Raw genomic sequence first — 14,689 nt, 5'->3', positions numbered from 1 at the left:
CTTAGGAAAAATAGAAGTACAACATGCAACCAAAGTGTGTATCAGAATTTGATAATCTTAAGATTGTATAAAATCAAAATTTCAAAGTAGTGATGATATTGCAGCCATAACCATAATGGTAACTTATGTTAATGAAATAAACATGGAAGTTGCAAGTATTTTTAATGCTATACTGTATTGAAATAAATGAACGGACAAGTACTTGCGATGGACAAGTACTTATGTGTTCAAAAATAAGCAATGATATTGAAATAAAGCATTGCTTCGCATGCCGCCCATAGTCTGAAGTTATTAAAGCAAAGAAAGCAATGTGTTCATTAAGAATGTAGACACTTCAGCATTGCATTATTGCCATAAACTGGCAAATATTTTGTGCAAATTCACTTAGTAGCTGTAATCAATGTAAATGTAAAAAATGAGAATGCAATGACCAATATTTTGAGGTTTCAAAATATTGGTCATTGCATTCTCAGTTGCCACTGAGATAATTTTACAATTACACATCTTGAGTCTGAAGGTGCGTCACAGGATGCCCACACTGTTGACACAATGTCTATTCATATCTCTTCCTAACATAGTTCACTGACCACTTCTGGCAACCAGTTCTATTCATTTTATCACTCTCCAAATGAAAAAAATCTAGTCTTTATACCATTACTTACATTCTTATGCAACTTCCAGGGATGGTTTCTTGTTCTCCCCCACCCACATATCCAGTCATGTACTGGAAAACTTGTTTATCATCTACTCTATCATATTTGTTTTTTGGATATTAGCATATATTCTGTAACCCACACAAGGAGCATTCCACATACTAGACACCAATTTGGGTCAACTGTCTCTGGATCCTTTTCATTTCCACATCCAAGAAACCAGAGCAACCAAAGATGTACATAATTTAGGTCTTAATGTCTCATTCATTTCTATTATATAAAACATGTCCATCACTGAAAATTACTAATATCAACTGCAATAACTGACACCTTTAACCTGAGTTATGTTATTACTCTCCAGCAAAGTACCACGAGTCTCCTCCCCACACTTTCCTTCTAGAAGAATACGATCATACTACCTATATAAAAGCCACTTTCTTCCACCAAGCAGTACTCTTTGGGCTTGTAATGCTGCTTCAATAGAGCAGCATATGAAAAGTTCTTATTAATATCAACAGAGATAACTATAAATGTAATATATCAAGATGTTTTAAATTAAAATTCCTAGAAACAATGAATGTGTTAATAAAATTAACTAATAATATATTTACAGGTTATTTTTTAATATTATTTACACATAAAATTATCTGTTAACAGAATTTACAGATAAAGTAATCCAAAGAAAGGTTTTCTGTAAATATTAATGGTAATACACAAAATGGCAATACATAAAGAATATTTTTTATTTTTTTTTCGAATTTATGATGCTGCTGACGAATACCATCTTCATATATTCACAGCCACAATTGCATATCATTTTCATTAGATGAAATTTAATGAAGTGCCATATTATCAACAAGTGTAATTTAATTTTTTCATAATTAATCCCAAATTTTTGTGGGATGAATGGAAGAAAGAGAAAGTAAATATTTAATTTGATAACATAACATTGCAAAAAAAAAAAAAAAACTTAACTGATTTTAGAGCAAAAAATGTATATATATCACAATCAACAGTAATGTCCACCTTCCTAATTATGTGAATTATTTCCTCCAATAAACTTTCATCTTAGTCCTATGTTAACTTCAGCAGCACATGATAAGTTTTCCGAGGCTGTTTTATCATTATAAAATATTTCTTTGCTGAAAAGTCAATATTCAGATTTTCAGTGTGCTAGAGTGGCAGGATTACAGAGACTCCACCCAGAACCAACAGATGGTATTGGCTATGTCACCCAAAGTTTGAACTTGCAATAAGAGCAACTTGTGAACTGAGCTGACAGTAACCATTCCTGTTAGGTCTACGTACTATATTCTTCACGCAAAGCTGTCAGACAATTTTTCAAAACTTGAGCTTGAGCCTATGACATAATAAAAAATTAATTAATCACAGTTTCTATGTACTTATGAACTTCATAAAATATTAATAGTTTTTAAATTAACCAACACTACACTCAATAATGGAAGTGCTATAAGAAGTGTTAATTTACTAAATATCTAGTCCTATCAAAACGCTTCCCTCCAGATGAGACTTAAAGTGGTTCAAGTTCACATCTCAATATCAGCCCTTCTATGGGTGGTCCAATGAAATATTAGTGGAGTGCAATCAGATACATAATTACACATACGTGAACATTTTAGAATTAATAGTAGTCTCTTAGCTATTCCTTTTTCCCCTCGTCACATAGTACAATAGCATTTTTATGCATAATTAACATTCTGTATAATTCTGTTTTTCTTATTGTTAAAGCAAATAGTTTGCTATAATAGATTTATCTATGGGGGTTTCAGTCAATACTTGTTTGGTTTACATTGCGTGCACGCACACACATACATTACATATATGTAGGAAGATTGATTTACCCAGTTGATATACATTTTTTTTTAAAAAATTGAATGACTAGAAACCGAGAAAAATGAAAACAAAGTTTATTAGCACAACTAGTTTCAGCTTGTATCATCCTTCTTCAGGTGCACATTAAAAAAGAAAACCAGTAAAACAGAGGAAATAACTGTAGACATCACAGAAAGTTAGTGTATATATTTCAACGTAGAAACATTGAAGTCTGCACATTCAAAACTGTTCTCTCATTGGCGGGCATATGCATGTGTATAGCATCTTGCAAACCCTAGTATTTGATCAAATCTGGTAAACACCAGGTTATTCTAGGTTGTGATATCTAGGTTTCAGATAGCTCACTAAGGAGCGGATTTTTGGAAGAGGAGTAAATAAAGTTCTTATGTTGTATTTCCTAAGAACCTTGGCCAATTTGGGTGAGTCAGAGCTTATGTATGGTATAGAAATATTACCTTTCACACTATTGGTCTCTTCATTATGAGAAGCAGGTGGATTTAATAGGAATTTGTCAATTTTTTTTTGTGAAAAACTATTCAGTTGAAAAGTAGACCTCAGAAAATTGAGTTTTTTATTGAGTTCTATCTCATCATCAAGAAGAGAGCAAGCATGATGTCCTAGTGTAGAAATGATTCCAAACTTTTTGAGGAGGATAACAATGGGATTGACCATGGAGATATCTGTTGGTATGGGCAGGTTTTCTGTAAAATCAGGATTTTTAATTTCTCTGAGGAACGGGTCAGTTTTATGTCCAAAAAAGGAAGAGAACCATTAGCTTCAAACTCAGCCATAAATTTTATGTTCAGATGTTAATTATTTAGATATTCTAGGAAGTTCAGGAGAGATTCACGGCCATGGCTCCAAATCAGGAAAATGTCAACATATCTTTTCCAAATTCTTGGTTTTAAAGGATAAGAAGAAATGACTGACTTCCATATCTTCTAAATAGATGTTCGCAAGTAAAGGTGACAACGGATTACCCATTGCAAGACCATAATTTTGTTTATAGATGGTATCCTGAAACTTGAAGTATTCTGAGTGGGTGCAATGAGTAAGTAAGGCCATGATCTTTTTAGATAATTTATCTTCGAGTAGTACAAGAACTTCATCTGTAGGAACATTGGTAAATAAGGAGACTATGTCAAAACTAGCCATGATTTCATCTTCCTTAATAATATCTTTTATACATGATATTATACATGACATCTGCAGAGTTTTTAATAAAAGATGATGACTTACCGGAAAAACATTTGAGAGATCTACTCTGAAATGTTTTTCCGGTAAGTCATATAAAGGCAACGCCACAGTTGTTGGAGAGTCAATTCCTTCTACGATAGGTCAAAGTGGGGTATTATCCTTATGAATTTTAGTTAGTCCAGAGGTATTTCTCAGTAGATTGTTGGTCCAGTTGTGGAGTTCACGGGTGGAATCTCTCGAGGATTGAGTAAGAGTCGCTCCTTACAATTCTATCATCTTGCTATGATATTCATCAATGTTAAGAACAACTGTGGCGTTCCCTTCATCTGCAGGAAAAATAATTATATTTTTGTTGTCTTGTAACTTCTTAATAGCCTGTTGTTCCGATGAAGAGATTGTCTGTAGGGGGTTTGGCATTACTGATGATAAAAATGGATTCAATGCAGAGTAGGTTTGCCTCTTGGGTAGGAAGAAAGGAGGTAGCTTTTTCAATCTTTGTAAATAATTGTTGTGGAATAGATCTAGGAGATAAAACAAAATTTAGGCCTTTACTGAGGACACTTTTCTCTTGCATCGAAAAGATCATAGCTTGATTTGTTAATAACTTTGTTGGGATGGAGATGTGGTTTCAAAGAAGTTAAATTTCTTTGTATTTGTTTAAGGGCTTCAAATTTTCTAATAAGTTTCAGTTTATCATTTTGAATTCTGGCAGCTTGAGATTCACTTCTCACTTTAAGAAAATTCCAACTGTCATTATCTAGAGATTGTTCAATTTTTTGAGATAACGTGGGTTTTTTTTTACAAAATAAAAAAAACCAAAGCATGTTTAATATCGAATATCCTCTCGGTGAGAAGATCTAACTTTGCTCTAAGGTAAATACTTCTAGCCCATTACGTTTTAAGTTTTCTTTAAAGGAGATAAACTTAGGAAAGATGGCATGGAATTTACAGTGCTTGAGAAACACTAACCTGTTGACGTTCAGGGTTATCCTCTTCAAGTTTTCTGGAAATCCCTGATATTATTATCGAGTTGCTTTTTTTTTAATGTGCACCTGAAGAAGGCCTGATACAAGTTGAAACTAGTTGCGCTAATAAACTTTTTCAGTTTCTAGTCATTCAATTAAAATATATTTATATATAGGTGATGTATAGTCATTATATTACTCTCACTTTAAATACAGAAGAATAGAAAAGACATGGAAGTGAGGATACAAACAGATTTAGCCCATATACCATATGTATGAGTCTTGGAAAGGTCGCATAATAACATATAGCATATAACTTTTCATTTTCCTTTAAACAATAAATTTTAAGCAAAGCTGGTAAAACCATCCATATAAAGTACAGTTAAAAGAATGTTTTATGCAAATCAGCACCAGTTTTACAAGAAAATCAATTGCTGCAAGAATGATAACCGTAAAGAAAATATAAATACCAGAGACAAAGAAAATAAGTGAATCGCTTAAGTTTTAGAAAAACCTATGGGACAACCCTAAGAGGCACAATAATCTTTTCTACACAGTACTTGTTAGTGAATAATACAGTGGTATGTTGAAAAATCTGGATACTTGTCATCTTTTTTACGAAATGAAGCCTGATTTATTACCTATCATTGCAGGAGCACCATCAGTAGTAATAGACAAGTTTAAAAAGCAGAAGTTTGTGTTGTTTCACAAATTCATCAACTGCCAAAAAAATGTCTTCTCCCCTAGTAATTCCCAATAATGGTATAATTTTCAAAAGTTCTTTACTTGAATAACCATGCAAATAAATACCATTAACTGAGCAATATCAGTGAAGTCGTTTGATTCATCAAATTGTAATGAAAACACGACACACTGGTGAATGTCTGATATTAACGGAGAAAATATTTCCAGGCAATTTGAAACCTTGTCTGCGGCCTAGAAGTAGTCTCTCTCTAGCGACGTCAAGAACCGAGAAGCTCCTTTCTGGAAGTGGGAAACTCCTCTCTCAAACAACGTGGATCCAGGCAATCTCTCTGATGGTGACTCTGGATCGGATGGCCTCCTCTCTGACAGCAATTCTGGAACCGGAACCCCTTCTGCTTGCTTCAGTCCCTTTTTATTAGGCCTCCTCTGAGATCTCGCCTGAAGTTTGGCAACCCCCCCAAAGAATCGGTATGAGTCTTTCATCTTAAGTTTCAAGTTTGGCACACCTTTTGTTCTCCTTCACTTTCTTTTGATTGCAAGTTGCCGGCCATCGGAAAGTTGTTTGAACTCTTTCTGACTGATTTTGGAGATGTTTACACTCAGAGCCTACAAGCCTTTCTCATACATACAAGTTTCATAACAATCTTTCTAATGCCGCCATGTACAGCTTTGGTGACAAAAACATTGCCTTTGTTTTTAACACTCTAACATATTCTTATTAAAGCAATATATACAGTTAGCTTCAAAAGAGTTATTTACAAAAACATCTAATACAAACTATAAAAAGACAAACAAAGTTTATTTTTTTACAATATTCACATGGGACTTAACCTACGTAAAAAAATCGACGTAATGTGCTTTGGAATATTTAATATTTAAGCTACAATCGAGTTTTTACACTTTGCTTATAATCTTATTCACTCGGCTTGCTGTTTGACTTCCACTGATCCAAATTAATTCATTTACCCAGACATAAGAAAATTACTAATTTGACAATTTTAACGAAAAATAAATAAACAAAGCAATACACTTAAAGCGAATTAAAAGTAATACAAAGTAATGATAAATAAAATGTTTTCAGTTTTAATTAAATTTGTATGCAAGGAGGAATACACAAGAGATCCACCAAAAATTGCTCCATGATCGACGGGTTGAACACCCCTGCTATAGGGCATCCACCTCAATGAGAGTCAGTCATAAAGGCTATTTCTTCTTTAAAAAGAAATTAAATCAATAATTGAAGGAATGGCAACGGGCAATCCTATTTCTACTATGTCAACTTCATGAAACACTTTGAATAACTTATCAGGCATGTTATTCAGGCATGTTAACAATTAATATATTCTTATGGTTCAGAGTGATTGACTTACGGCAGGATCATCAGAATGAAATCCTATCATGAATTGAAGATTGATCATATTAATTCCCTGTATTAGATTAAGGAAATTACTTCAAAAAGGACAGCATAAAATATGAAGTAAATGCCATTATTGAGAGAGAGAGAGAGAGAGAGAATGCAGAAATTTGTGCATCTCATATTATGCTCTGCATCCTTTCAAAGAAGTTTTACTACATAGATTTTCAATTATTTGGTTCCTATAGAGGAAAGTAATATGCCAAAAATCAGCTCATTAAACTGAAAGGGGAAAAAAAAGTAATGGAAAATAATTTAGAAGTTATGTATTAAAATGTGTATACAGACATTACCTTAGCATGCTTGAGTTCCAGCTCAGCTAGTTCAACTAGATTTTTACGGAATGCAGCTACACGCCGAATTTTAAAGTCCTGGAGTTCTGCAAAATAAAATTTAAAAAAATACTAATTCAAAAGACATACTGAATAAAAATATGTAATATTTTAATAAACAGGTGTGTAATGTATAATTAAACTGAACACATGAAAACTAGCACATCACAGAAAATTGCAGGATAGATAAGGTGACAGCAGTTAATTTCATTATTAAGACTTAAGCATTAATGCTCCTCATGGAGAATTACCAATACAAACTTGTCTTGAAGCTACATTAACGCTGCTAGCCTATTACACAAACTGGCTACTGAATTAGAAACTTATTTAATACTGTGATGGACCGCCTTTAACCCAAATTACAGTTACATATGCTGTTTGATGGATTCCACAAGGCAATGTCCTTTAACTGGCTCAGATTTGATGGAAGAGGACTTTGCTCCTGTATCTATTTTTCTAATATGTCCCATGCATTCTCAATGAGGTTCAGATCCAGGCTTTATGGTGGCTAGTGAAGATAGAAGTCGCTGTTATGTCACCAAACCACTGCTGAACAATTCTTGTGCAATGGCACTGTCACCCATGAAACAACTGTCACCTACTGGATAAAAAGTCAACACTGCAGGATGGACTTGATTGGCAACAATGTTCAGATATTCCCTGGAGAAGACCCAACCTTCCAGCAATATCAGGGGACTTGTTCCATACCAATAGAACATGCCCAACACAATGACACCACCTCCAGAACTGTGTTCACAAGGCAAGCTGGGTTCATTGCTTCATGGAGCTCCCACCAAACTAACTCTCTGCCCACTATTGGCACAGAGCAAGGTATACCATGACTCACTGGACCACAAATTTTTTTCAGTCTTCCAGTGTCAGGTCACAATGTTCCTGTAAACTAACTTTTTGGTTCTTTGCAGAAATCAATAATTTCTGCATAGGTATACAAATGCAATACTGATCCTCTTCGACTCCCTGCATATAGTTTGAGATACAGATCAGAAACAGCCTTCATTAAATGTTTCAGTCAATTGCTGCACGTAGGAAGTTCTGTTTATCTGTATAAGCCTTCTCAGATGACAGTGATCTCATTCCTGACAGACTGTCTTAGGACAACAGTTACACCTCTTAGACAAGCATGTGGATTATTTTTCTACTGATTAAACACCCAGGATATCATCTTTTGAGAAACCAGCCAGCTCTGCTGTTTTAAAATCATGGCTCCAGCGAGACTGACACCCACAATAAGCCCTTTATAGCACTCTAAAAGATCCTTTGTTTTTCCCATTATGATCAACACTATTAATTATTACTGACCAGCAGCATTCTTTAAATAGTTGATCAGAACACATGGTGACACAAGTGACCAAATATTGCATATACGCTGTGTAAGTGATGTTTACAGACATCTGCATATAGGTTTCTAATTCAATAGCCAGTATAACACAATGCTAGTTCATCACAATGGATTTAATTTTCAGTGAAACTGATAAACAAAAGTTCACTGTTAATCATAAAAGCAATCGAGTCAGAACCATTAGAAATTATTGTGGATCTTTTCATATTGTTTTGCTAATTTCAACAAAGATCCTAAATAAAAATTTGACAATCTAGTCAGAGCAGTTTTTTATATGGAGAAAGATGAGACAATAAAATTAACTAGATTCTTATGCATGCTACAATGACTGCAGATAATCTAATCCCATTTTAAATGAATTTTAGATTTCTCTGTTCATTATTTTAGCAATTTTTCAAATTTTGGCTGATAGCCCAACATTAATGGAATGTCAACTATTTTAATTATCATCAATGAACTACCTATGGGATTCACAAATCACAATTGTAACATTAAGTATGATTCTAATTTTTCTGTAGATAGAATACAAAAGCTATTTCATAGCACTAGCTTTCAAAGCTTATCACGGTAATTATCTTCAATATTCTAAAGAAAATTGATCACAGTGGACACTTCAAAATATATACACTAAACAAAAGTATATTTACACACGTACTACAGATGTACACCTCAGCTGTGAGAAATGCCAATCTACAGTATTATATTATTGTATCATATGATCAAGCATTTTTATAAAATACATGAAAAATACTTATGCATATATGGTAGGGAATGCTTCTGCCTGTAGATGCATATGCATTTCTCAAATAACTTGAACAATAATGAATTACTGAAATAACGAGTTGTGAAGAAACATTTTTTTTTCACCACTCTGCAGTGAACATTTTACTTTTAATATAAAACTTTCTCATATAGGAGTGGGCAAGGAATATTATAACAAACCAATAATGACATGTGCACAAAGATCGACAGAATAGGAATATATTAATGTTCTTTTTTGAGGATCTGGAGATGTAGTCATTGAATACTCGTTAAGAAGCTGTTCCAGAGAACAACGGCAGATAAAATAATAATAATTAGGAATAACATATTCAGTGGGTCATCAGTTGAACTGTAAATGGATGCCAGTTCCTCTGAACAAAGTACCAATTAAACCAGTTGTAAGAAAACAGCAAAGTCTGTGAAGAGAGAGGGATGATCATCTATAAGCCAAAATGTACTCATTTTGGACAGTATCAAGAATATTTAGAAGTATTTGGTGCACCCTAATGTGAGGTTCTAAGGTTGGGCAGATTTGCGATCTGTAGCTGTAACAGGTGAAAAAGAATGTCGAGCGAAAATAGGGATGCCATGGTGTTTTTTTTTTTTTTGAGGCTTAGGATGCTATATAAGTCTTGTTGGCACCAGCAAAGTCTAAAAGGTGTCAATCCAAAAAGAGATTAGTCTTGACTGATGAGCAGTGACAAGAATGAACTCATTGAAGGATGACAAAGATCAGTATTTAGATCTTGAAGCCTGTTTGAGCACTGCAAGGTATGCTGTATGAGAGGAATGCTATCATTTTAACTATAGGTATCAGATCAGTTAGTCATTGACATATACAAGACTAAGAGGATCAATGATAACAGAACCCTGAAGAATGCATACATTAGTATAGAAATTATACTATCTTAATCATAGCAGATATCCAGATCTGCAGTAGAAACAGTACTGACTACAGAATTGAGAATAGAAACAATTCAAACTAATGAACAAACAAAATAAAATCCTAATTGGGTGCCTTCTAACATTGTACAAACATTTATAGTTGTTAGACTGAAGATGATTATAAGATGACTCCCGAATTTTAGGAAGATTAATGCAACCATACTTGGCTATGGAAGACTAACCTGAAGGTGTTCCATAGCTATTGCTAGCTAAAAATAGTCTCTACAACTTTAACTATATGCAGCAGCACACTGGTTTTCATCTAATCCTGTATGATGGGGTATCAAACACATAATCTGAACTTAATGATATGCCATAATGATAGCAGTGAATGTAAGTATTCTATAAAGCAGTTGTTAACAGATCTTCCCATCTGTCCATAGTAAGCAATTTTACAATCACAGGGCACTTCATATACTCCACATAATGATGGGGATGGAGCTTGTCCTTATGTGAAAAGAACACAGTTGCTAATTCAAAGGATGGTTTGAATATAGTGTAAAAGCTATTTCTTGAGTATTTGAGCTATCTTTTCAGATGTATCTTAGATATATGGAATACAAATAAAGGTATTCTGGTCGTGTGTAGGAAAGAGGGTGATGTAGTAGTTTATTTTGTAGGAGCTATAGCCAGTGGGCAAAAAAAATATGGCAAAGGTAGTTGGGGCAAGGGCTGCATTCATGTGAATGCATGACCATGAGAATTTCAAGCCAGCCTGGTTGGCCGAGTGGTTAGCGGATCCGCTTTCCAGCTAAAAGGCTGCAGGTTCGAATCCCACCATGGTGGTCAGAGGTGTTTGTGATTGCCTGTGAAAATACTAGTGGTGGTGGGCGGTAGATGGCATTGGTGTAGATGATGATGATGGTAGTTGTGGTTAGTTATAGTTAGTGGATTGTTGCAGAGGTGTCCTCCCTCAATGAGTCTTTGAATTCCCTGGAGGTGTCACATAATAATAATTTCCTACTTCATCTAGATGTCAGGCTTTGGACAGCTTTTTTTCTACATCAAGTTTGCATTCTTCCTAAATATTTTCTACTACTGTTTTGTGTCGCTGCTTATTTCATTTAACCATCTTTCAAAGTAATCACTCCAGACATCCAGAACATCTTTATTTTCATTTAGCCTTTATCTACAATTACCATTTAAAATAGTATCTACAATTACAATTACCATTTACCATTTAAAATTCAATAGCCTTTAGAACATTTTGCCACCATCCTGATATTTATTTTCTATATTCTTTATAGTCTTCCCACGACTTGTATATCTATTTTTACTCATAGCCAGGCTCTTATTTCTTTGTGTAAGGCATCTGCCAACTTGCCTGATGGGAATTTAATATACTTTTTCTAGGTCTGCCTTTAACTTCTTGCATCCACTGTGCAATTCTGATTTTCTATCTTCAGAGTTTTGCCATTGAGACTTCAAGGTTTGGTTCTTTTGTTTGGAACTCTTTTCTTGAATAATATTTATAAGTTATAGTTCAAATATTACAAGAATATTTGAACTATAGTTCAAATATTCTTTAAAACTTTGACGCATTTTTCTTTTTAATATAATGTCCACTTTTAACCTGTTTTTTTAAGCAGGTTAAAGTGGTCACTTTCAATTCTCTATATCCTGAACCAGCTTGTCTGGTCCTTTAATATAGATAGATTAAAAATATTAAAAGAATAGCAGTGTGTAAATAACAGCGGAATAAAATTACAACTAAATTACCAGCTGAAAACATTATATGGAGGTCAAATATAATCCATTAATATAGGAGACAAACTATTATTTCAATAAAATTTGGGAAAGGTTATCAATATGGCAGAATATTTTCTGATTAAACAAAAGTTATGGCATTTAAAGGAAGTGAGCCGATAACAAGCAACAGTTCTAAATAAACCAATTAAGCAAGTTAATATTAGTTATCTTGGCCATAATATAAGCTACATTGAAGAAACAGATCCAAAAGCAAAATGAATAATATACCAAAATCATAAACATGATTAAATATATCTTTAAACCAAATTCAGTACAAAGAAATACAAGATTAAGAATATTCAATGTTTTGGCTATCATATGGAAGTGATAGCAGGTTGACTACACTATATATTTAAAAAAAAAAAATTACAAGTACTACAACAAGACCAAAACTTTATAACCAACAGATGAGTACAGACAGAAATTAATTCAATATTCACCAGACTACCAAAAATAAAATAAAAAAAACCCTTAAAAATGGTATGAGGCACTAAACAAGGCAGCGGGCCTGATACCATTAAAGAAAGAGGATTATTATGCGACTTCTACAGAGTCGAAGGACTCATCACTGGAGTGATGGGATGTAGGTACAGGATATGGTAGTAGTGTACAATTAAATTTATATAACTATTGGTAAGAAGTTAACATTTTTCCCAAATTACTTATCGGTGAGATCTTATATTTCTATCTTTTAAGCCACTGCTAACTACATCAATGAACTTGCACTTGAATCCATCTTCATTCTTTCTCTGCTAGCAAAATTGATTTTGTTAATCTTTCCTTCTCTATTCCATTTTAAGTGACTTTAAATTAGCCCTGTTCACACATTCTAGAATGCTAATGATGTCAAGTTCCTTTCTAATATCTTTTTATTTTCTAATATTTTTAATGATCCTGCTACTGATGGCACCTATTCACTCCTTTTCAGAATTTTCATGATTAGAGCTTTTCATGGATCTCTAAAGACACAAATCAGTCATATTTCCAATTCTGAAATTCATCCATTACGCATTTAGTGTTTAATACTTTTTTCAATTGCATTTAGTGTTTAATACTATACCTACTCCCTTTACATAATCACTATTGCTGAATAAATCAAGAACTCACCTGTTGTCTTCTTAGTCTCAATTACATCAATTATGGTAACATGGTATTTATAATTCCTCTGCTAGCAATACCTCGTTTTCATTGGCATTTCTTATACCGTGCTTATCTTTATTTTAATAGTCTGAAGTTGTTCTAGTAGGTGACTTTCAATGTTTAACTTGGTTTCCTTACAAAAATAGGAGGCTCCTATAATAACAAAGCATTGTCCTCAACCAACATGGCATTTGAACATGCAGTACTATACTGCATATATGCACTTAAACCAGTGCAGAAATATATTTTAGAAAATATGTTTTCTAAAATATATTTCTGGGTGTAGTTCTCCATTAGGTTACATCATAATCTTACATTCCAGTTATTTAAGTTTTGATAACGTAAGTATTCCTCTTAAAGGGAACTGTACTGCTGTGACAAATTTAGTATTGAAATCTCTAATCAAAAACTTAATACACAGGAAACCAGAAATCGATTGCATTCTCAGTAGTGTATCCTATAAAACAGGTTTATATGTTCTAAATCTGAATTTAACACTATTTTTAACAAATAAATAATGAAACCTAATGATAAAACGGATATAGCTTGAGGCTATCTGAATAAATTTACAGAGAATAAAAGGTAAAGCAGCCTAAAGACAAAGGCTAACAATACAGCAAAACTAACTAACAATATATATGTATTATCAATTCTGACTTCATAATCTGAGATTGGGTTTAAAAAAAAATGTCAAAAAACTAGAAACTGCAAAGAGTTGATAAAATTAGGAAATTAACAATTTACATCAAAGGAAACCATAATAAAAATGTTGATATCAGAAAATAACTTTATGCTAATGTTCAAGAAAATTTATAGACACTTGATCTAATTTAAAAAAAAAACAAAAGAAGAATTAGACAAGGAGATACAGAAGTAACAAAGAACATATACAATTCGTGGAAATACAAACATTAGAAAATTTAAAAACATAATTTAAGAACAATTCAAAACATAATAGAAAACAATCTTGGAAAATTATCAAACAAAGGTTACATGGAAAGCTGTATAACTGAGAGGAGACCTCCACATAGCCTTTAAAGGAATACAGAGAACCGACCAGGGCTTCTGACCTAATGTACAATCCTCACCTTCTCATAGTGCACCCTGTCGGGTATCTACTTGGATACTGAATGAGCGAGGATGGGCTGGCAATTTGGGATTTAGCCAACCAAATTGTATTCTTATTGGTTAAACCAAAATAAAAAATGATGGTACAACATGACAAAATTTCATTCTAGAGGGGTGTCGCCCAGTTAAACAAGGCCCCCCGTTGTTTTCGCTAGGGAACCAGGATGAACAACGAAAAGACAGCTACTGGAACAAATCTGAAAACACACCCCAACTCAACATCACCAGAGTTAAAGATCGGTACTATCAACATAAGTAGCCTGAATGGCAAAGAAATGGAGCTAGCGGAGGAATTAGATAAGTACCAGATCGACATAATAGGGGTGACTGAAACAAAAAAGACAAAAACTGGTGAGATCTTCCTGAGCAATAAATACAAAATGTTATATTCAGGCAATGACAATCAAGGAAAAGAAAGAGTAGCAATAGTATTCAACACAAAATATGAGGATAATCTTCTTGAATGGCAGGCAGTCTCAAGTAAA

At 33.5% G+C, this 14,689-nt stretch overlaps 1 protein-coding gene across 1 annotated transcript in view; it reads right to left on the bottom strand.

The window, feature by feature from the left end:
* Positions 1 to 1,372: 1,372 nt before the first annotated feature.
* Snx6 (sorting nexin 6) overlaps positions 1,373 to 14,689 on the bottom strand; it is a 210,360-nt gene continuing 197,043 nt past the window's right edge. Inside the window, exons 12-13 of the mRNA XM_090406978.1 lie at positions 7,082 to 7,167; positions 1,373 to 2,013 (exon numbers count right to left, since the gene is read on the bottom strand). Of these exons, the coding sequence (XP_090263104.1) occupies positions 1,954 to 2,013; positions 7,082 to 7,167 (146 nt within the window). The 3' untranslated portion in view covers positions 1,373 to 1,953. The remainder of the gene's footprint in view (positions 2,014 to 7,081; positions 7,168 to 14,689) is intronic.

Source organism: Typopeltis vanoorti, chromosome 17 (assembly GCF_054136105.1).
Source record: "Typopeltis vanoorti isolate ZY-2024b chromosome 17, IOZ_Tvanoo_1.0, whole genome shotgun sequence".
NCBI classification, from domain to species: domain Eukaryota; kingdom Metazoa; phylum Arthropoda; class Arachnida; order Uropygi; family Thelyphonidae; genus Typopeltis; species Typopeltis vanoorti.
The sequence above is the reverse complement of the archived record's forward strand: the minus strand, read 5'-3'. Positions and strand labels throughout refer to the sequence as shown.